This window comes from Centrocercus urophasianus, unplaced genomic scaffold (genome assembly GCF_019232065.1).
Source record: "Centrocercus urophasianus isolate 14NV4802_14NV808 unplaced genomic scaffold, USGS_Curo_1.0 seq_10, whole genome shotgun sequence".
Lineage (NCBI taxonomy): Eukaryota > Metazoa > Chordata > Aves > Galliformes > Phasianidae > Centrocercus > Centrocercus urophasianus.
The window spans coordinates 80998376-81021487 of NW_024884142.1; the positions used below are offsets into that span (position 1 = coordinate 80998376).

General features: G+C 35.4%; 1 protein-coding gene across 2 annotated transcripts in view; it reads right to left on the bottom strand.

Annotated features, from left to right (window-relative positions):
- Positions 1 to 23112, bottom strand: part of UBR2 (ubiquitin protein ligase E3 component n-recognin 2) — a 51420-nt gene that overhangs the window by 22733 nt on the left and 5575 nt on the right. Inside the window, exons 3-22 of one of the 2 annotated variants that reach the window (XM_042813319.1) lie at positions 22754 to 22832; positions 21569 to 21682; positions 18432 to 18559; positions 17640 to 17778; positions 16432 to 16494; positions 15166 to 15286; positions 12934 to 13041; positions 12016 to 12104; positions 11076 to 11174; positions 8647 to 8810; positions 8458 to 8557; positions 7330 to 7458; positions 6418 to 6601; positions 5326 to 5387; positions 4442 to 4552; positions 3312 to 3377; positions 2117 to 2239; positions 1687 to 1750; positions 1286 to 1410; positions 145 to 197 (exon numbers count right to left, since the gene is read on the bottom strand). In XM_042813319.1, the coding sequence (XP_042669253.1) occupies positions 145 to 197; positions 1286 to 1410; positions 1687 to 1750; positions 2117 to 2239; positions 3312 to 3377; positions 4442 to 4552; positions 5326 to 5387; positions 6418 to 6601; positions 7330 to 7458; positions 8458 to 8557; positions 8647 to 8810; positions 11076 to 11174; positions 12016 to 12104; positions 12934 to 13041; positions 15166 to 15286; positions 16432 to 16494; positions 17640 to 17778; positions 18432 to 18559; positions 21569 to 21682; positions 22754 to 22832 (2121 nt within the window). Of the gene's footprint in view, positions 1 to 144; positions 198 to 1285; positions 1411 to 1686; positions 1751 to 2116; positions 2240 to 3311; positions 3378 to 4441; positions 4553 to 5325; positions 5388 to 6417; positions 6602 to 7329; positions 7459 to 8457; positions 8558 to 8646; positions 8811 to 11075; positions 11175 to 11248; positions 11348 to 12015; positions 12105 to 12933; positions 13042 to 15165; positions 15287 to 16431; positions 16495 to 17639; positions 17779 to 18431; positions 18560 to 21568; positions 21683 to 22753; positions 22833 to 23112 lie in introns of both variants that reach the window. The other variant, XM_042813324.1, reaches the window with a different exon arrangement.

Consider the following 23112-nt stretch of genomic DNA (forward strand, 5'->3'; position numbering starts at 1 on the left):
ATATTCCTTTTGAGTTAAATTTCACAGGAGAATGTCTTCCTTGCTTTCATTACTCACCAGTACCTGTTTCTTCTGCCCTCTTATTCTCAACAAATTCAATATTTAATTTTAAAAGCTACAATATTAGAATAAAGGGAAACGTACTTGAAACAAGCCACTTCTTCAATCACGCTTTCCATTCCCGTCTCTCTGTTCTCCTACATTGAGTCAAAATGCAAAACAGCGTGTTACTGCAGATCCTGCATTTAAATACATTCAAATAACACACAGCACCAGATGAATGAGTAAAACAGAGGGAGAATGAAGTCACTTTCATGACACTCCCAAGAATGCTAAAATACAGAATGTGAACACACGGTCAGGAATACCAGGTCTGCAAAAAGCACTTTTAAGAATACTGCATTTGTACTGTTTTTCCCCTGTCAAAATAAACTCAGAACATAACAGAAGAAAACTGAGCCAGCTTACTAAATGTATCTTCATATATAGCCACTATTTCCAGTCTCTAGGTGTTTAAAAATGATAAAGATAGAAGGAAAGGGCACTGAAAAATGATAATCATAAAAGGAGATTAAAAAAAAAAAAAAAATCAGCTCAAATCATCTCTAAGTTCTTTCTAATAGTCCTTTCCCTTTCCCTGTACAGCTGTTAACTGGGAAAATGTATTTAAGACTGAAAATATAATTAACTACTTATTCTAGCTTAGATTAGTAGCACTAATGCAGTAAAAGAATAATGTTTTAATGTTGACTTCCCTCTGAAACCACATTTAAAGATTACTCAAAAAAAACTTCAAAAAAAAAATCATCCCTTGCCATCCTTACAAAAGTACTCATACTGGAACTCAAGTAAATGCTTCTATCCACGTAAATGAAGCATTTAGGTTTCACAAGTCATTATACTGTGCCTGGTTTCATATATTTTCAGTTACTGTTAAGCTTTAAAATATGAGTTTATATTTCTGGGTAGCTCTGGCAACCCACCTGCATACATCTATTTAGGATTTACAAGCAGACTGCAGAGACTGCTGACCAGATGGCCTGATAACAGAGTGCATTAAAGAGGAGAGCTGAAGAAGCTCTCAGGCTCCTGCCTATTTCACACAGTGTTTCTCCTTCTACAGTGTTTTCCTACCTTCTCTATGACAGCTGTTAATCTGTTCTCGTGTTAACTTTACTCTGCATAATCATGCTGCTTCCATTAAGCAGCATTAACTCAGAAAGTTAATTTTCACCAATTAACCTTATAAAACTGAAGGCTTTGTTTTGTTTTCCAAGTTACTCACATCTTCAGGTAATGCCTTTACTAATTCACTGTGAGCCATTGGCCTGATGCTCAGCTGATGGATGATCTCTCGTTTGATTTCATCTGTTGCATTTACCTGTCCTATCCCAGGACTGAATCTTTCTCCTAGAAAGATAAAAGAATAGTATACTTTTATTTTATTTTAGAGTATTTTTAAACATTATTAGTTCTTCTTTTGTCATTTAAAGGAAAAGACTGAAAAATAAGTTTCTGCTGTGAAATCTTGTGTTGGTCCATTCAAAAATTATGTTAATGAAAAAGTCACAATGCTAAACAAAGCTAGTTTCAAGAACAACAAAGCATTCAAAGTAGAACTGAATTTGATATTCCAGACCATTAAAGAGAATCTTAAAAAATGCATTAAATATATTCTTAGCTTACCAACAATCATTATGATGAGGTACAGCATCTCCTCTATAAGAGTATTGTTTTGTTGAACAACATCCTGAATTAAAGAAAAAGAATTCACATTTCATTTAAAGGTTAAAAAAAAAAATAAAATCATATGCTGAAAATATTTTTCTGTGCTCCAAAACCTTTTTCATCCTTAGTATTCCCCAATTTAAGTTCTGCTATAATGCAGTCACAACTGCCTTAAACTTCCTCAACAACAGGAAAATCATGCAGCAGCTTCTGACATTTATCATTTTGACATGTACAATGTTTATGCATATTTTAAACCGGCCAAACTAGATCAAAATAATTACTTTATTTTTTAATCAAGAAACTGCACAGATGTCGGGTGACAGCATTGAACATATTCTTGAAAAGAAAATCACATATTTTCCTATGCAATCCATATATAAGATACCTTGTTAGTGTTTTCTGTGCTAAATCTCTTGCCATAGTCTGGAGTACTAAATATCTGATAAAGTTCAAAGCGGCTCAGCATTATCATCAGGAAGTGATTTGGATCCATCATAGACACACCTGTCTATTAAAGAAGAAAATGATTAGAAACAGATTCAGTGTTACTATCGAATGCTTCTATGTTCATACGCAAAGGTGACAGAATATTATTTATTAAATTCATCTCTCTCTATCCTTGGCACGGAGATTTAATTAGACTTACTCTTTTAGGACTCCAATAGTGCAACAGCACAGGTTTGAGTATGTAGGGTGCTACGACTTATTAATAATTTTTGATAGCATTTAAGTGCAAAATATTCAGGATTATTCCTTCCATCTCTAATCTAAATAAAAAACAGAGAAAGACTTTCATTTGTTTTTGTCTCTACTATTCTATTCCTGTTGATCCAACTTTTAGAAGGCATAATAAGTACCATCTATTATCACTTATTACATAGCACGTTGTTTCATAAATAAAAAAGATTTTGAAATCCCGTTCTCAAAACAAGAAATAGAAGACTTTAAAGAGATTATCCAAATCTTCTGTGAAAGAATACAAATGTCTTCATCCAGCTAGACACATACCTACTTCCATTTCCAAATACTACATTCCAAAACATCATCTGTTCATTAAAAACGTATCTAACTTAGCCAATTATTTGTCCTTAGTTTAGTAAAGTTAGTGAGACCTTTTTTAGACAGAATCGTTTTGATGTAACCACAGGATATCAACCCAAATAAGCAGATGTTGAAGATAATTAAGAATCAGGGGTAGATCAAGCCTTAGGGAAGTATGTGAGAACCCAGAAGTAAATCAGAATACACGCACTATATTGGGTATCGCCACATCTAAGAAAGATTTAAGGGCCTTGTGAAAACATTTTCCTTCTAGGTGAAGGAAGCAAGCAGCAAGTTTTAACTTTCGTCCCACTCAGCATAGAAGAAACACAGACATTTCGTTGTCAGAGTTAAGCTGACTGCCAGATTTGAACTTCAAGAAGAGATTTTTCAACACAGCAAGTAAGAAGGGAGAAGAGGCAATGTATACATTCATTACATTATTGAAGAGTATTTGAAAAGTTTTTCATAGAGCTACAAACAAATGCACTTGAATCCTGAAAATGCTCCATAAAATGTAAACCAGTACACATGGTTACCTGAAGCATTATTATGTCCTTGTCAAACATCTCTCTCCTGCACTTCACATTATGATAGTAATAAATCTGGAAAAAACACCAGCAAAATAATTAACAAACATCATATTTCATGTACGTTTATTTTTATTCTAGAGAATTGCACGGAGCAGTCATAGGCATGCCTTCTTCTATTTTCTCAAACTACTAACCTGCACACAGATGCCCTTTCATATCAGAAAACATCCAAAAGCAGTTGGCTGAATGTGAGCCATGCTCAAAAAAGAAAGGAATTCCAGACTGTGGGAGCCACAGTACCTAAACTAAACTCATCTCACCTCATGATGTTGGCAGCCAGTGCAATTTAACACAGATTCGTTCCTCTACCAAAACTGACATTTCAGATCTGGTAAGCGTCCATAGTAACTTGAGAGATGTTATAATTGTTTGCAACTTGAGTTGCCTTTACTTTAAATAATGACAAAGACGTCACCTTACAAGAATAGGCTTTTTTTTTTTTTTTTTTTTTTTTTTAAAGACTAAAAGGCAAGAAGCATCAGCAAAGAGCAGCTTAATTCAACCTCCCAGTATGCATACACTGCAATTATCTACTGAAGATGGGGGCTTATGGGCCAAAAGACACACCAGACACACAGAGTTTGTTCTAATGTTTCTACGTGCCCTTAGGATTTCAGGTGCCTTAGAAAGGGTAATAATTTGAATGGGGTATATTTTAATATTCAAGGCACTTTTATGTAAAAGTAATGAATGCATTACAAAGATCATAGGTCTAGTCGTTGCTATCCTTGGGCAGCATACAGGAAAAAGGAACAGGGGCATTAGCTGCATTATACTTCATAGCTTCTTTATGCACAAAGCACAAAGTTCACTGAGCACCATAGCAGACTTAAAACAACAACAACAACAACAACAAAGCAATTTCTGACTAAGATACCAAAGATTGTATTATTTGAAAAATTGTTTTTAAGCCACGTACTGATTTAAGTGCCTAACTCACACAAACCTTACGGAAGCTAATGCATGTGAAATTTAAAATGGACACAAATGAGAGATTTGGGGGTCTGAAATCAATCTTGGAAATCAATCTTGGGGGAGTAATCAGAAAAGTGATTACACAGCTGCTATGTACTTACCTGATTAACAAGAGAGAAGCCATTTCTTCTCCACATCCCTGCATGCACTTGAGCACACAGAACTAAGCATCGTAGAGGATGTTCTATTAACATAGGTGGGCTAAGTTCACTCTGAGTTAAAATAAAACACAGTATTTTGATATATTAAGAGAATATAAGAGGAAATGGAACTGAAAGAAGGAAGAATGATATCTGTAATAGTTGTTTGGAGAATACAAAAGAGAAGTAAATTCAAAGTACATATTACAAAGGCTTGATGAGCCTTTTACAATCTATCTCATCAACATTAACCAGCCTCACACAGACTTTGCCCCACAGAAGTACCCCACAAGGGTTTTTTGTTTATCCTTCAAAACAGTAAGTTTTGCATTTTAACACATCATCTGGTCAATTCAATAACATTAACTGTATCTTCTGCTTAAAGACAAGAGGCTTCCTTTGCTGGTTACAATTTCTCCTTTCTAGATTTGTTTTGTTCTTTTTAACCTTCCATTTAAAGAAAGGGATCAGTGAGAACATGCAGGAAGGAAAACAACTGAGGAACGAAATTAGAACCCACACCAAGGAGAAGGAAATCAGGTCCTGCCATTGGTTTCTATAAATTCTACCACAAAAAGAAAGTAATGAATGAAGAACAAAATACAAACTTTCCATCAGGGTCTTGAAATATTTAAGAGAGCAATGCTGATGGCTCATGCTCCAGTTACGATTAGACAAATATTAATCTCTTAAGAGGTAATTTTATCTATCAAGGATAATCTTTGAAAACAGTATGCGTGGCCAAACAGCCCTTTCTTTTATTTAATATCATCCTACACTTCTTTAAGCAATTTCATCTTCAGCACTAATTACATTTAATGAGTATGCTATGTTTAATTACATACCAGGGGTAGCAGCTCTGGAAACTTATACGCCACTTCAGTTTTACTCAACAAAACATGCAAGCCTACATGAATAAATAAAACAAATACACACATATCACATACAGCATCTAATACAATTCCAAAAAGCCAAAAAGATCAGCTAATATACTGTCTGACCATTTTCTGGAAATAATTACAGATCTTTAACATTATTATTCTGGAGCTACACGCCTATTTCCTAAAGAGAAATACTTAAAAAACCCTACACTTTATGGAAAGGTGTATCTGTATAGAACTTGTAAAACAACTGAGTTTTGTCTTTCTTTTGCCCATATCATCTCAGTGACAGCCTGGGTTGATCAGGGCAAGTTACCAGGGACAAATATATCACCCTTGCTGTCTGCCATGAGAGGTTTATAAAATACTTCAGGATCTACAATGAGGCTCCTAAAAAACACAAGGATTTTCTGGTATGTTTGCTTTAAAACTACAAGGGAGTTTGCTTACAGATTCAAAAATCAAAAGTTATTAGACTCTGGTCTGCATAATATTTTACTTTAAAAAGTCACTTAAGAAGTGCCTTTTCACTTAATTATCTGTAAATTTATTTTATTATCATATGACTGTATGTTCAGATTAAAACAACATTCCCCCCAAAACACAACTGTTCAGCAAGTTAGACCTAATACAAGTTGAAAAAACACAGTGCTTAATTTTCTGTTGACACATCCCTGATAAATCTGTTGTCTAACAGAGTGTTGATTTGTCTATTCAATCTGACAGCTAAACACACTTGATAACAATCAGACAACTGCAGCCCACGTTTTGTTGCTTTTCTTTTGCACCACACAAGCTACAAAAGCAGCTGTAACTTCCTACACCCACCAGTGACAAACACAGAGACAGGAGACAACCTCCTCCAGGTCTGAGACTAACTTCTCAAATGGTTGGGAACATTTTGCCTTTAGGCCATCAAACTGCTAGAAAGTGGCTAAAATACACCCAAACTTCGGCTCTCAACAGCCGTTGTGTGGTTCATTATATCCACACAAAAGCAAATTATATTCACGCAACATTTTCCATTTCCTGAAATATTTTTAAGGAAGTTTATACCTGCAAGTAAACGTGAAACTGGGAGGTGAATGCTGACTTTTTCCTGGGAAACACAGTATCTGATGGTCTCCACTGAATGCCCGCACATGCTGAGAACAATAGGCTGCTCTCCATCAGTAAAGCCACTATGACACTGCATCAGCACAGCCAGGCATTTCTTGTAAGCTTCAATTAACACTTTTTCCTAAAAGAAAGAGCACAGTTCACAAAGATTATGAAAAAAGCAGAGCTCTGACAAATAGCACAGTAAACAACAAGACATCTGACAGGTGCAAATAGGCTTTGGGTTTTTATCTGTATTAACAGTTATTAACAGTCCCTACAAAACTAAGATAAGGAACTCAATACTGATCTGAGTTACTGAGGCAGACATAGACCACGAAACACACTGAGATGGCTGACCAGAAAAAAAAAAGAAACCAAGCAAGCAAAAAGTTGCAAGGCTTTTGTTTTTGTAATTATGGGAACTTCCTGAAGGTTTTCATGATCATGCTAGTTTAGTCAACTTGTACATTAACTGATAGTGACAGATTAAGGCCAGATTGAATATTTAGATATTCTAGGATCACTTGTTCCACAATATATCACCATACTGAAGTTCTGAAATGCGAGAACTTGAAACATACATGCAGTAGAAACCCGACTTACAATCCTGCAGCATTACATAGATCCATGGCACGTTTCTCTACACCCTGTTCTTCAATAATTATTAGTTATAACCTAACAGTGTTGCGATGATCACAATTTTTTGATGTAGAGAAAGCATACTTGCACACAGAAGATTCTGACTTATGGTGCCATTACGTGTTTTGTTCACCTTGTTACGCACACTGATGCTTCTTTTACCTTCTCATGACCACCACCTCCATTACCAAATATTCACACAGAGAAAACACTTCAGAAGGAACTTACATCTAAAGCACACCAGTCCTGCATCATTGAAATAACAAGTGTTAATTTCATTTGCAATGTAAATGCTGCTTCCCATTCTGGTTCCATTTCGATGTGTTGTCCTACTTGACGGGTTATTGGATCCATACCCTTAAAGAAAAGCATTGCACATTTCAACAACATTATCACTTAAATAGCTTCATGTTTGCCTAATTGTGGTACAGCGGTTACCTATTCTTACCAACATATTGCTGCTATAACAAGAAATGAATTATATATATCAAAACAACAAGAAAAAGAAACAGGAAGCATGGGAAATAAGAATATGGATCAGGGCATTTTTCAGGTATTAGCTCTGTTAATAACAACTTCAAGTTTCTTTTCATAAGATGTTTACATACATACATTAATCATCTTAAACACTTATTTTGCTTTTTAAATGCATTTCCTAAGGACATATTAACAAATGCAGGTAAATGCTAAGCAAAGACTGAGTACCCACGCCTAATCAGATCTTGGTGTAAGAAACAAGAAAATCAACATTATGATATAGGAAAAAGTATATTCAAGAGACTGCCGTCAACAGCTAACAAAGCTAGAACACTGAGATGGGTGTGAAGTGGCTACTGAAGTACTGAAAAAATGTAATTCTGATTCACGTGTTACTGATCAAACTGTAAATCTGCTTTTGTAAAAGCTGTGCTGCTTTTAAAATACTCCTCTTAAGACAACACAGTATGTGAAAAGACTAAAAAAACCTCAGCAAAAGACACCTACTGCTATGGTACAGAAAACATATGCTTTAACACAAGGATCAACTCTGCTAACACTGAAGTAGTATCTGCATCTTTCAAAAAGATGGAATATTAGTTAAAATGGGGCAGATCTTACTCATACAATTGAACATGTCTTGTCTGCCCATACAGCTCCTTTTGAATCACTCGTCTTTTTTTACTGCCTCTTAAACAACAATAAAAAAAAAAGTTGGGTGAGACATGTTTCAGGAAAAAAACTATTCCAGAAGCTATATTGCTCTAAAATTATAAAACAGAGGGTACAATGAATCCCCTCAGTTTCTATATTATGATAGCTAACTTCTTGCTATAATCTTCACACAGTGCAAATTTTGTAACTTACAGATTTACATACCTGCATACATTTGAGTAACTCTAAGAAGGCATCAAAACCCTCTAGAAACTTGTGTCTCAAGTCTTCTGACCACTCAGTTGGCTTACTTATCAACACATACCTGAGTACATTAAAAACAGATACAAGTGTTAATTTTAATCCTGTTTTCTCTTTCCATTGATCAAATCAGCACATAGCTAATGCACTTACTTGAGATCCAGAATAAGACTTTGAACACGCCTGAATTTGAAAGCCTGCAGAGCAGTGTAACGTTCAAACTGAAACCTGCCTTGGATGTCACGGTGTCTTAAATGGTCCATAAAAGTTTTGATGATAGTGGTCATGAGATTTTCCTCTGTTATTAGCATTCGAGCCTATACCAAAAGTATATAGAAATTTGCTGTGACTAACAGGCAACTAAACAAGAATTTCACATCGCACCATCAAGTTCAAAAAAAAAAAAAACACATAACATTTTATTCAAAATAGTTAAATTGATAATTAAAACAGGGGAATATACTAAAAGTCAGTCTTCCAAATATTCACAAAAGAAAAATGTATCCTGATCAGAAATTGTCATAACTCAGATCTCTCTTCAGTCCCCTTCTTTACAGAAATTTGACTATGATTAGGCTCCTGCTAACTTACGCATGTAATTATGAAAAAACATATTATTATCTTTCTTATAATTAACTTAATTAACTTGTGCCTCCCTTTAAGTATCTGTTGTCTCTTATGTAATTTAAGTATGAGCCCTTTGGGTTAGCGACAGTTGTTTTGTTTTTCTGTTTACAAAAGGCCAAGCACTATGGCAAATGGTGAGCGTTCTGAACATCTAGGGAGCTATAAAGAGCAATTTCCACATAGAAATTACATGAGATGACCTTTAATTCCCATTGATGGCCTCTGTGTATTTCCACACATTGCAGGAAACAAATCAAAACCCATTACAAAGTCCAGCATTGCCAGATGACAATCTGCCACACCCAGCCTAACTTAAGCCAACCCTACTACAGCGTAGGGGGTGCTAAGAAGTGACTGCCATCTCCTACTTGCAAACTCCTCCAGAACTCCCTATCCTACTGGCTCTCCAACAAAAATTGTACCAGCCCTGCAGTTTTCAGGACCCATGATGATGTTATCTGAGTGGCTAGTATATTCAAGAAGATTGGCTCCTCTGATCTACCACAATGACACTGCAGTTGTTGACTAGAGCTTCCATGTTCTGTGGTTGCTAATGATACTCCAAATACAGACTTAAAAATGCTACTGTGAGGGAAAAATCTAGTGGTTAACGTTAAAAGTAAATTACTGTCAACACAACTAATTGTCCTTCAAACCCAGCAACCTCAGTTACTCGAGAGCTCAAAATCCAATTCTTAACATAAGTTTAAAAATATTACTGGGGGTGGTTTTAACATTTCTCAATTTATTTATTCAACTAAGAATGAACGCAAAATGGGTCAAAACCTAGAAAAAAAGAATTCTTCCCTCCCATTTTATTTTCAGGCCATCACTCTATTCTATTTTCTGTAAAATTAGCCAACAACAATTTGCTCTTTTGCATGCTTTAGAAATAAAAAAAAAAAAAAAAAAAAACATGTAGAAGTAAAACAGTAATTCTCCTCCTCTAAGGAAGCATTTGAAATTCCTATATTTATACAAACATATTCTGTCACCACATCTGTCAAATGAAAAAAAAAAAATTGAATAAAACTAGTTGGATAAATGTAAGACTAAATAATGGCAATATTCTTACAGCCCGCATCAAAATTAAAAGAGTTACACAATACTGCCCTGACCCATGGAAACAAAATCCTGAGGTTTCAGATTCCCATTAATAACATCCATCTCTATGAAATTGAAAACCAACTTTGCTCAATATCATAAAATGCTATTGTAATATTGAATTTTAGAGCTCAATAAAATTTGGGAGGATTGAGAAGCCTTCACTTTTGAAACATATTTAAAAAAGCGGCTATGAAAATCCAACTTTTACTTTCAGTACAGCTCCAAAGATTAGTTTGTACTGCAAGCAAATAGAGACTTCTTTGGTGACTGGAGCAAAGGAGCAAAAAAAGAAGAATAAGCTCAAGAATGATGGGCGGTATTAGTGAACAGTGAAACATAACTTGAAGTGCTGTAATAAAAATTAACTGGAAACCTGAAAGAAGACACAGACCGAGACAAAAAGCATCAAAGAAGTGCAGAATATCATGAGATAATTATTGCCTGCACTTAGATTGACTAGAAAATTAAGATAAACAAAGTGGATCATTTATAAAACTGTCCCCAAAAGGTACGCTCTGAAACTGTGATAAGCAAATCACAATGTAGATTTTTTACAAACAGAAGCCACTAATCGTTATGAAGAGAAATGTAAATGTTGTGTGTCTCTGAATAAGCACTGAATACACAAAACACAATCCTAAAATACCCAGCCCACTCTGGGAAGTCAGATTCTATCTCTCCAGTGCAAAACTTCTTTAACTTCTAAACCCATAGTAATGTATGTAAACAGACTGACTCACGTGCAGTAGCAGTGCCCCACATTTCGACAGAAATCTGTGGTCTGGATCAAGAACCTCAAGTGGCTTTCAACAAACAAAGATTTCCTTTCTTGGTCTTTTAGTACTTACAAGAGAAGGCACTGTGAATATCTGTATCGAGAGGTCAGCAATTGAGAACTCTCTGTCGTGGTCATCTTTCATAAAATCACTCTGCAATCGCTCATAGTTCTATTAAGAAGGAGGCAAAAAGAGGCAAGGAGTGCCAACTATCAGTTTTAAAAAGAAAGACAGGCACTACTCACCAGAGTAGGTACAGTGAAGAGTTGGACAGACAGAGCAGCCACCGACACTGCTCGTTCGTGATCATCCTCCATATAATCTCTCTGCAACTGCCGGTAATTCTAAACAACAAGGGGAAATTCACCTCTAATCCACACTGACCTGATTTTTTAATTTAAATGTCTGCTCTGGGAAATTTTAATTCCACGACAAAGGGAAGAGTAGCTCTTACAGATCGTTATATTAATACTTTGTACAAAAACCATCATTTATCAGCTCACAAGTGAGAACTGCTCACTCGTTTTCACAACAAAGGCTAATATTTTATTTCTTACACATACACACACACACACACACACACACAAATTTGTCTTCAGCAGAGCAAGCTGAATTTTGCATTGGTGATTTAAAGCATTTCAAGTACTACTTACTGCAGAAATACCAATCAGCATAACTGAATTCCAGCACAATTTTTTTTGGAGTGCTGTAAGAGATTATGCCTCAGCAATGAGATGCAATTAGCTCTCAAGAAGAAAAGCCTGCATAGCTGATGGTAAAGACAAAACACGTGAACTACTTTAGACCTGGGGAACTTGGAGAGTTTACCTTCTCACCAGATGAGATGCCATCTCAACTAATATTCTGAAGACAGAAATACAATGTTGGCATTTCAACTTCCCACATTCAAAAAAATAATTCTGGCAACAGTTTATTTGAAGTTCTACAAGCTAACTAAACTCTTCACTAGAATGTTTAGGCATTTAATAGCTCTTTTAATAAAGATACTTACTCTTGCAAAACGGATAGCAAAAAGCTTCTTATATTTCAAGTCCATAAGTAGACTGCTCATGAATAACTGGTGATACACATTTCTAGCTCCTGTCAAGAAAAAATGAATGATATATGTCACTATTTTCTAACAATTTACTACAGAATCATTTAGAAATATAAACTTCACAGAATGAAGCATATCTGCAGTTCAGAGCAGAAGATGCTCTGACCAAGTCTCTCAGGTGGGAGAAGAACAAAAGGAAAAAATGAAGAACACAGAAAATGAAATGCTTCAAGCGGCATTATTTATGACTCCTCAAATAATACTGTCAAATAATACTCAGCTGCTAAATGAGAAAATAAACCAAGCATAAGGCAAGTCAGGCAAACAAGAATGAAACTACTCAGAACAAACAGGATCTGGATGGCCTGAGGGGAGCCAAAGGGAAGCAGCTACATGTAAAGTCCTGGGAAATGCAATAAATTTTGTCAGCTGAAACAGCTCCACTGAAAAAAAAAAAAAAAAAAAAACAACTTATCTAGCTCTGAATTTCTAATTTGTGTCTGAGCAGCATCCCAGAAAGTACTATCAGTAGCAATAAGAATTAACAGCATGTAGCTTAGAAACACTTAAGCATGTTTGTATTTCGTTCTTTAGGTCATTCAAGTCAAAAGTCACTCAATTATTTTCTCAATACAGAGTAACTATGAAAAACAAGAAGTAGAGAAATATTAATCTTGAAATAAAAATGTAAAAGTTGCAAATTATGTCCTCTTTACATGAAAGAAGTTATCCTAACAAATTAGGAAATCACGTCACTAACATATTACAGTAATAATGACCACACATGTGGTAAGGGAAGAACATCATGTATAACATTCCTCAGCATTCTCCAAAAGCTTGAGAAAAAAAAAAAAAATAAAAAAAAAATCTCACCTTTCCACAGTTTAGAATCATACAACATCAGCTTATCCACAAGAGAAGAATTTTCCCCATCCGGTCCCTCCTGTAAACCAACCTGACACAATACTCGACGAAGGCCATCTTAATGAAGAGAAATGATAGAAGTTAGTAACAGCTTCAACACAAAACTTGTCGTTATTTTGATACACCGGAGTTCTCATAAGACACAACAGAAGACACCTGATCCTATTTCCTTGACAACCAGATAGCGTTTCCTATTTTGCTGATAGAAACACAAATATTTGATACCTTGCATGTCCAGTACCAGCCTTATGGAACATAAGTGAACTTTATGAAAATTACCAGAGTGATTTGTTTCAAAGTTATCAAATAAAAGTGTGCTCCTTAGAAATGCTTCTAGCTTACAAATATAAATACTCATACGTCAGGCTAATTTTAGGGTCATTTTTTTCTCAGAGTCCTACCAAAACTAAAAGTTCACATGATATACGACAGTTTTTTCTGCATACTTACTACCCACTGTTATAATAAAGCTTCTCTATTGTTTTGTTTGCTTTTTTTTTTTTTTTCAAATGGAAAGTAATAATTGCATATTATATAATTGTCATATGAACAAACAAGTTATACCGAATCTTCAACATAACACAGACACTCATATGCTCAACCCAGCTGCTGACTGCAAGAAACTTACTAACAAAATAGTATGGCTTCTAAGTACTAAGCCACCATCTCCGCATCCTGCTGAGACACTTCAGCTTCTCAAGTAGAGTTGGCAGTGGCTCAGTGCCATGCATAGCATCCCATGCACTACACGGTACATTCCATACAGTTTGTGAACCCCTATAGCAAGGTCGTGTCTCCATACACAGTATAGTTCTGTTTGACCTATATTATATGACTCCATGCCAAGGTCCAAAGGCAATTTGAGCAGTTGAACACAGAGGTCACAGACAAAACATATACGTACTGCTTACTGAATAACATCATGCTTCAGAAGGGCAAAACTAAAGTACAGTAGATTCAATGATTCTGAAATTCTGCAGAGTTCCCTTCACATACACTCAAACTATAAATTCTATGCTTTCATGTGCAGTTTGGTATTTTACTTTCATTAATGCAATCACGTCACTTTTTTTGCTGTTGGAACTCGGTATTAAAATTAGTGACCTTGGTACCTGGCACAAAAAACATGGCACAGAACTGGGCTCAAAGAAATGAGAAATACAATGCTTGTCAACAGGTTAAATCAGAAGGACAAAAAAAATTTAAAGTTAAATACCTCTTAGTCTCCCTATTTATATCAATTATTCACCAGCAAATATATTGTTTGCCATCAACACTAGCAAGTACTTGAACAAACTTCTACAATAATTTTCCAAAAGTTTGATTTACGTATCTTAAAAATAAGCTTAGACAAACTACTTGTCTATCAAAAATAGCATAGATGGGATAGAAAGATCCCATGCTTGGAATTTTGCCTTTTATTTTCCAAGTGACAGCGTAATACATAATCTGAGAACCTACACAGAAGAATTCACGCGTCACATTACAGTTGACAGTGCTCCGCTGTTAATTCTTGTTAACACTCACAGATTCATAAAACACAGTGTGCTGGGGACTGTGCCTACATTTATATGCACTGGGAGTTTGTGGTAGCTTGATGCATTTTCCATTTATTTCCACTTATGCTCTGCATCCTCATAACTGTAATTCGTCAATACAACAGAAGAAACACACCAGAAAAAAACAGTCCCCCCCAAAAAAGTGCTGATGTGCATCTTTTTCTTTTTTTACTGTGCATACTGTTTCTTTGAAGAAACCTCTTTCTAAATATCTAATTAATACTTCATTGGTTTCTATACTTATTCTAAAGCAGCCCCCCACACTTTCTCTGTTGTTCTACTTACACAGCAACAAACCTGACGCAACCACTTTCATCACCATCAAATGACTTCAGATTAATTCCGTACTGTCTAAGTAGAAGGGTTATTTTCAGCTTACTGCATTCATCTGAAAAGAGCTAGGGACTGAAAAATAGCTAGTTGGCTTGCAGCATGACAATGGTTCCCAGCTTCTGTTCAGCAATAACTAAACAGAAAACAGTATGTGGATAGAGCCTGACAAGATATTAATTGCTTTATCTTAAACACTGCATATCTGAAATAAGAAGGCGGCATTACGAAGAAAGCTGAATTCCTGAAGCAAATATTCTCTAGGCTTTCAAAATAGTTCAAGTTTGCCCACCTGAATATCCAATAACACTGCCAAGCCAAGTTAGGAGCTTCAGACCAAAGCTCTGATGGGCAACAATAGATGAATGCATAACCTGTACTTTCAATGGCTTTGTCTGACGACTGGTATTTCTCTTAAAAAAAGAAAAAAAGAGTTAATGCTTTTTTAATGAGGGCTAACACACATTACTGTACAGAAACACAGCATTCCTATGATCAATTTCAATAACTTGTAATATTAATCCATATTCCAATGACTAACAACTAAATGGAGAAGTAAAAAAATCTCAACCTTGTTTATCCTGTTAGTATTTGTATGACAATATTATGCAATAACAACATATTTAGGCCAGTTCATTTTCCACTTTCTTCCTCTTATCAACATGCACATGGGCCTACTGCATTTTGCTGATAAGCAGTCTCACAGTCTAAAACAACTGCACACATTAATTCCTCACAACAAGACATGCAACTCACACAGCAGCCCACCAAAAAAGAAACTTATCATCCACAGACTTTTTTCAAAAATGAAAAACAAGCAGAATTAGAAACAAGAAAGAATATCTCCTCATCTGTGGTAGTAACCTTAAGTTAGACATTAGACATTACACACAAGTCATTTTTTCTTCAACTGCATAGGTGGCAAGTTAAATAAATTGCTTAACAATCTTTAAAGAGACTTTAATATTTTCAAAATACCTTCAAAATAGTTTGTCTAGTAAATCTAGTTGCAGTATCTCTTTTTCAGCAGTAGGAGCATTATGCAAGTTGTTGCACATAGTGAAGAACCCCAGTGCTTAAACCCTTGTTGTTACATGGAAAGATCCCATGATACATGTTATGGATATACACACATTCCCCAATATATGCAAAAATGTAAATGTAGTTTTGCTCTTGGACTCAACCCCTTTGTTACAATTTCAGTGGTTGGGGCTACCATAAAAAGACAAACAATTTGATATTACAGGGGAAAAGTAGTTTAACTTCACTGATCTGAATTGATACATTACCCTACAAAACTACATTTTAAGTTCCTAACTGTTTTCTGAGGCAAAAGTTGCCTAGTAACTTACTGGAAAAACGATTTTAGGTGCAAGCTAGACTACAGGAAAAAAGCAAGAACATGGCATAAAACTACATTTTGTAACCTATCCCACATGTATTGTAGTGTTTCCAATATTTTGTATTATATAACAGAGTCATAGTAGTAACAGTACCACAAAACTCTGTACAAAACCATCTTTCAGCTAGATGAGGAAAATAGGTAGGTGCTACTTACCACAATTACTGATTTTGCCTGATCACAGTACTGAAAGTCTCCATATCGGACAGACCTACGGCCCTTTAAATTTGTGAGAAAGTAACATTACCACCAGTTTCTAAGCAAGAAGTCCAAATGCAGTGTTTTACATTAATATAAAAGACGTAGGAAAAGTTTCAGGTGCAAGAACTAACAGTTCTCATTTTAACATCATTTTCATTTTCTGAAAGTGCTACATATAGTCAGATGTTTGAGTTTCCAAAATGCATACAGTACTTTAAACAAAAAAAATTAAGCTATGCCATATATGCAATTCCATGTAAACAAAATTTTCTGTGTATATTAATTAGCGATTTTAAGGCACAGCTATTATTTTTTACTTATCAAATATCAAATAATCATAGTATTTTTCTTAAAATTTAAATACTTCAGATATTTCAACGCTTTTTAAAAAGCAGAGCTCCCACTGCCATCTTGGAAGAGATGCTCCTTGTTCCACTCCCTCCAAAAAAGAGGCATAAGGAATCAAAACAATGTAAAAGGACATATTTTCACAGCAACAGACTTATGTCACAAGTAACAAGGTGCAGCTGTCCCTAGAAAGTTACCCAGAAGAAAAGATGCTCTTTCTTAAAAATAATGATTATAATCATATGAGCCAGAAGACAAATGCAGCTGGGAGAGTGTTCTTGAGATCAACATACTAGTTAAAATTATACTCAGCACGTAATTTTTCTCAACTCATTGTTCTTTTTAAGTGCTGCATAAAATGCTTTACCTCTTCCTGCCATTATCATCCAACAATTATGAAAAAGGAAAATTAGATTTAAAAACCACAAACAGTTCCACGAGCACAGGAACAAAAGCAACCAATTCAGGATTTTTTTTTGTCTCAGTTGACAGCTGTTACTTCCTCCCCTTGTTTGAAGGGAGCACAGAGGATCTTCCAGCGTAAACTCCCAGGTGTGTAGTAAGCAATGAGCTAAAGCTGCTGCCTGCCCTAGACAGAAAGGGCTAAGAAACACCCTGGTATCTGTGCTCATGAGACTTACTAGAACTATGCTGAAAAATATATTCAAACGTAATTTGGCTTGGTCAGTTAGTTAGGGCCTGACACATGTGGCTTAATCACATTAACTATACACTTTGAGAAAACAAACCAAAGTATGTGTAGTCATAAAATAAATGTTAGTGTGAGTGTAAGTTCTAGAAAGGAATTTACTTACATCTCTATCTACTGTTGTTGCAAAACCAATAGCTTCCTTCTGTGTGCAGTTGACAGCTTTCTGAAGAGTATAAATAACTTGTTCATAGGTGTGGACTTCATCATTAAAGAGCATGCAGTAGTAAGTGTCACTCTTCTCACTTCAAAGCAAGCAATGAATTTATATAATTCAAAGTTAAAAACTATCAAAGTTACATAATTCAAATTTAAAAGATCAACTCCCTGTTTAACAATTAAGTCTTCCACCAAGCTGGCAACTCAAACCTGGGCTTCCTTTGCTACAGAGTTTTACTTAACAAGGACTGAATATCTCAATTCTGATGGAAAGTTGCATGCTCCTAAGGAAGATAATCCAAAAGGAACAAAATCATAAGACAAAACTTAGGTCCGAGTATCACATTTGAACATTCGTTGATTCCGAATTGATAGTTTCCTACAAGGAGAACACATTTCCTTACAGAACAGCCCTGCTCAATACATTCTCACATAGCATCTTAGAAGTTTCAATGGCTTGGAATTATTTTACCATTTGTTCTAAGGATTTCATTGTAATAATATTTATTTCCAATGTGAGGAAAACACACGTATCACAAAAATTATTTCACCATCCTTACAGAAAGAAATGGGATGTATATCACACCAATTAAAGACAGGCCATTATTTTAGTCTACTGTCTACAAAATATCCCTGACACAATTTTAGGAGAGAGATAACAGGATTAAAGAAAGAATCTGTATTTCTATTGTAAATATGTACATGTCTTTAAAAGGAAAAGGACAAACACTATACTTACGTCATTTCTAGGCCAGGCAATTCATTTTCTTTTTCCCATGTTAATATGTCTACCGCGTATTTAAAGGTGATAGCAAAAATATTATAAGCTCTTGCCACCATATCTTCTGGTAAGTGTACAAGAGGATCCTGAAAAAATAAACAGGAATTGAGAAATTGAGCAGTATTCAGAACAGGTATTTTAAAAAATCTGCATGCCTTTGCACCAAAGATGATGCAAGCATCCTTAATGGTGTCTTCCCTAAAATAACTTCCCGCTTGAAAGGAACAGTTAATAGTTGGCTTTTCTTTTCCCCACTCTTCACAGAAAAAAAATAAAAAAAAAGATCAGCAAAGCAGTAATCTAGTATTCAATGTCCAAACACTAACTTGCCTCTGATCAGTCAATTAAATTTTCACACTTCTATATTTTCACTTTAATCGTTCCCTCTTTCAACACCAGTTGAATTAGAATCCACTTCTTCCACAATGTATTCAGAAACCATAATTAGAAATAACGGCTTTGTTCCACTTAATTAAATGCAGAATACAAACAAATATGCATTTATTGCTTTCTTTCATATGTACTATGCCTTTAGAGGCAGAAGTCCTACGTACCAAGATTCTACAAAGAGCACGTGCAGGGATCATGAGTTATGATGAGTCTCTTACACGCAACAGTAGGATCTGCTCACACGTCAGTCTTATTCACAGACATCTATTCATCTTTTGCATGGAAAACACACATTCATTTGTGTCCATTCTGCACTCTCAAGGCTGCGCTCCACTTGTTGCCAGGGCACACACACTGCTGACTCACAATTCAACTTGCTGTTAACCAGAACCCCCAGATCCCTTCCAGCAGGGTCGCTCACCCCAAAATCTGTATGCGTACTCAGAGATACATGCTAAGGAAACTGAAATGAAGAGGAGGGAGTGCTGCCTCGGTTGGCAAATGGAGCAGAAAAAGAGAACCATTATGAAGTCACACTCATAGTTTCCTTCCCGTGACAGCTCTAGTAAGTTCAATCCTCTGTCAACTAGTACAAGCAACACTACCATTCCCTTCCAAATCATTTCATGGGATTTGCTTATAAACAGACATCAACAACCTCTTCTCTGAGGAGCTTTTTCTTTTACTACTTCACATAAGATGTTATAAATAAAAGCAGACCAAAAAACAATCATCAGCTCTCAAAGTTTAGATTCTCTGAACAGCTGCTGTTTCTTCTACAAGTCTGGAAAAGGAACACTGAAACACTCTATTCTGCTAATACTATCAGAGTAGCACAACTTGCATTCTAGGAATACATAGAAGCAAATTCTGTGCTTCACTAAAGTTTATCAAACCATACACAATAATCTTTTCTGAACAAGTCTGCATTACTTACAGCAAGCTCTTGATAGTTAGGAATTCACCTGCACTGTGAATTACATACTCTACCTATACTGTAAATTGTACTCATACTGTAAAAAAAAAAAAAAAAAAAAAAAAAAAAAAAAGTGTATTTATACTGAAAAAAATTAAATTTTTTTAAGCCATCCACACAATCCAAAATTCTTTTCAAATACTTGCAAACAGAAAATCATAATATCATTTGGATTGGAAGAGACCTTTAAAGGTCATCCAGTCCAAGTCCCCTGCAATGAACAGGGACACCTACAGCTAGATCAGGTTTCTCAGAGCCTGGTCCAACCTGATCTTGAATGTCTCCACAGACAGGTCATCCACCTCCTCTCTGGGCAAACTGTTCTACTGCTGGAAGTTTTACGTTAATATCTGCCATTTTTGGGTTTTGATTCATTTAAAATGTATCTAGAGCATTCAGAGTAATCAATCACCAAAAGCAAAGGCAAACATTACACAGCTGCACTGCCATTCCCAGCACTTTCAAAAAGACACATATCTGTGCAAAAAGAAAACAGGTTACAACACTGCTCAGCACATGTTGTCCCCCACACACAAAGTTAAATAAGCACTCTGGATCCCATCATTTACCAAGAAGAAACACACAATCTGCTCAGTACCTTAGCTTTTTCACCATTCACAATACTGCCACCTTTAACTACCATAAGTATCTTTAAACATAGCACTAGTTCACCCAGGATTTCAGAACATCAGTATTCCAATGCTGTCCTGTAACGTAAGCTGCATGTAGACCAAGTAGCAAGGCCACAGGGCAATTTCTAAGCACTGAGATAGTGAGGACAAATTTTACAACTGTTGTCACTGCAATTCAGTTAGGGTTGTTTCACTTAAACCAAGAGATCAGCAAAATTAATACAGAAAGTCTTCTTATACATACTCTTCAAAAGAGATTTCACAAATTATATTACATAAAAACAGTTCTAAGTGGCCAGACGAGAAGTCCAACTAGCTGCCATCATTCCTGAGATGTAATAAGAGATAGTTAGGAAAGAGTAAAGGGCAGAATACTCCTTTGGTCTTCAGTAACTTAAGACATGAGGATTTCTCAAGCTAAAGATGGTGTCTGTAATTTTACATAGCTATCAATCATTTCCTCCTCCTCAAACACGCAAAATAGCCTCCTGAACAAATATAAATTTTTAGCAAGACCAGTGTTTCAAAGCATTAAGTTCAACAACAGGAATTCATATCACATTGTTTTTGCTAGCTTCATTCAATATATCCAAGTTGTTAAGCTATAAGAAATAGTGACCTTCCTTATTTACCTTCTCCATACCAAATTTTTAGCATTTAGAGATTCTATCCAATAACTCCATTATGGCATTTTGGATTCTCGTGTTTTTAATCTGAGCAAAGCTTTATCATTCCAATTATGGCATTTCCGCAATGGCAGTTATTTTGATTTAAAAAAACCTAAATCTGTCTACTTTACTTTGTAAGAATCAGAACATATGTTGTACAGATAGCTTAACTTGGCTTTTTCAAGCATGTGATTGCATACAGATTTTTTCACACTGAAGATTTCCTTCACCTTTCAGAATAAGACAGAAAAACAAAGAAAACAGAACCTAAGCTGCACAGGTGCCTAAGAATATAAAAAATAAAGTCCTCAAGTAGAAAATGTCACTCTAAGCATCTCTAAGTTCATGCTGCTCATCTGAATGATTTCCCATATGCACAGGCATACACACACACACAGTTAACAGTATTTCAAAACGCAGTGTCTCAACCTCTTCTTCTGCAGTCTCTGAAGTGTTAAGTTCATGCTTCTGACAGTAAGGACCTTCTTTCCAAGCTTCAGTATCACCACAGTCACAGAAACCTCCTCCACCCGATGTTGTCATCTATAATTATTCAAAACCAACATAGTTTATGTGAATATGCATATAAACATACACATGCATTCACACAAGTAGTCATGGCTAAACTACAAAATGAAGATCACAATATCCAATAGCTTTTTCCAGTACCTCATTTAAAAAAAGCACGTAAATGAAGCTCGTTTCTATGATGACTGAAAACTTCATCAATCTGCCTATGCTGAAAAGTTCAAACACCTCTATTCTCCATGGCTGTGCAGAATTAATGTGCAGTTTAAGACAACACAATTGCAACATGCAGTTTTTCTCAATTCATTAGCTGTAATGCTACCTTTCCGATTTGGGATTCTCATGTTTTTAATCTGAGCAAAGCTTTATCATTCCAAACAGCACAATTACAGAGCTAGGTGCAGATGTGCTAGTTATAATAACAGTTCTCAGAAAAACCTCATAGACTGTTCACGTTGTAAACCTTCATGAATACAGTAAACAGTACATGAATACTGCAATGGTTAAATACACTTAGTTTTAATAAGCTTTGGTTTTAAAGCAAATATCAGCTCAAATAAATAAATTTGATGCTCTTTAAATAACAACAAATAAACGATCCATACAAAAATCCTTCATTCACCTGCATGTGGCAGAGAAATATAATCTATACATACAGGCACATCCTACAGTCTCAACTAAATTAGACAGCTGAAATAGCATGTGCTTACACTTTGGATACAGAGGTTTTTCAATACCTTCTAAAAATAAAAACAGTCAAACATCAAGTTCAAAGCAAGTGAAAATGAAGACTAATGCTGTAGAACTCTCTGAAGAACACACATTAAAAATAACACACTCCTATTTGTAAAGTTAACTGTTGTGCATAAAATTTAATTGCTCAACATTTTAGAATGATAACTTCAGAATTTACACTCAAATAAAAACACTCAAGTTCCTGTAAGATTATTGCACAGACTTGATTCAAAACTTTTGTGTATCCAACATTTTGAAATTACGCATACATTCTTAAGCTATAAATAAGGAGTTTCTCACACATACAGAAATACTAATGACTACATCACATGTCCCACCAGTATTACTTACCCTATATCGGTGCTCTCTATGAATACTTCCAAGAAAGCACTCCATGCACAACACACAAGTTGGGTCTACTGCACAGTCTCTGAAAACAGCAGGAGGAAAAAAAAAACCAAAAAACAGCATTAAACAATTTTTAGCCTTGAATTGTCTACAAGAAGTAATTTTTAAGTATCACCAGTATGAGCCTTTTGACTACTGTCTACGTTACTCAAAGACAAAAGGGATAGGTTCCAGGGTGGGGGAAGAAATTAAATGAAAGTGCCTGTTCTCAAAAAGGAAAGGTTACAAAAATGTTGAGTAACACAGTAACATAGCCACTGTTTTCCAAGAGATGAGACAAGTATATAAGCAAGTGAAAAGAT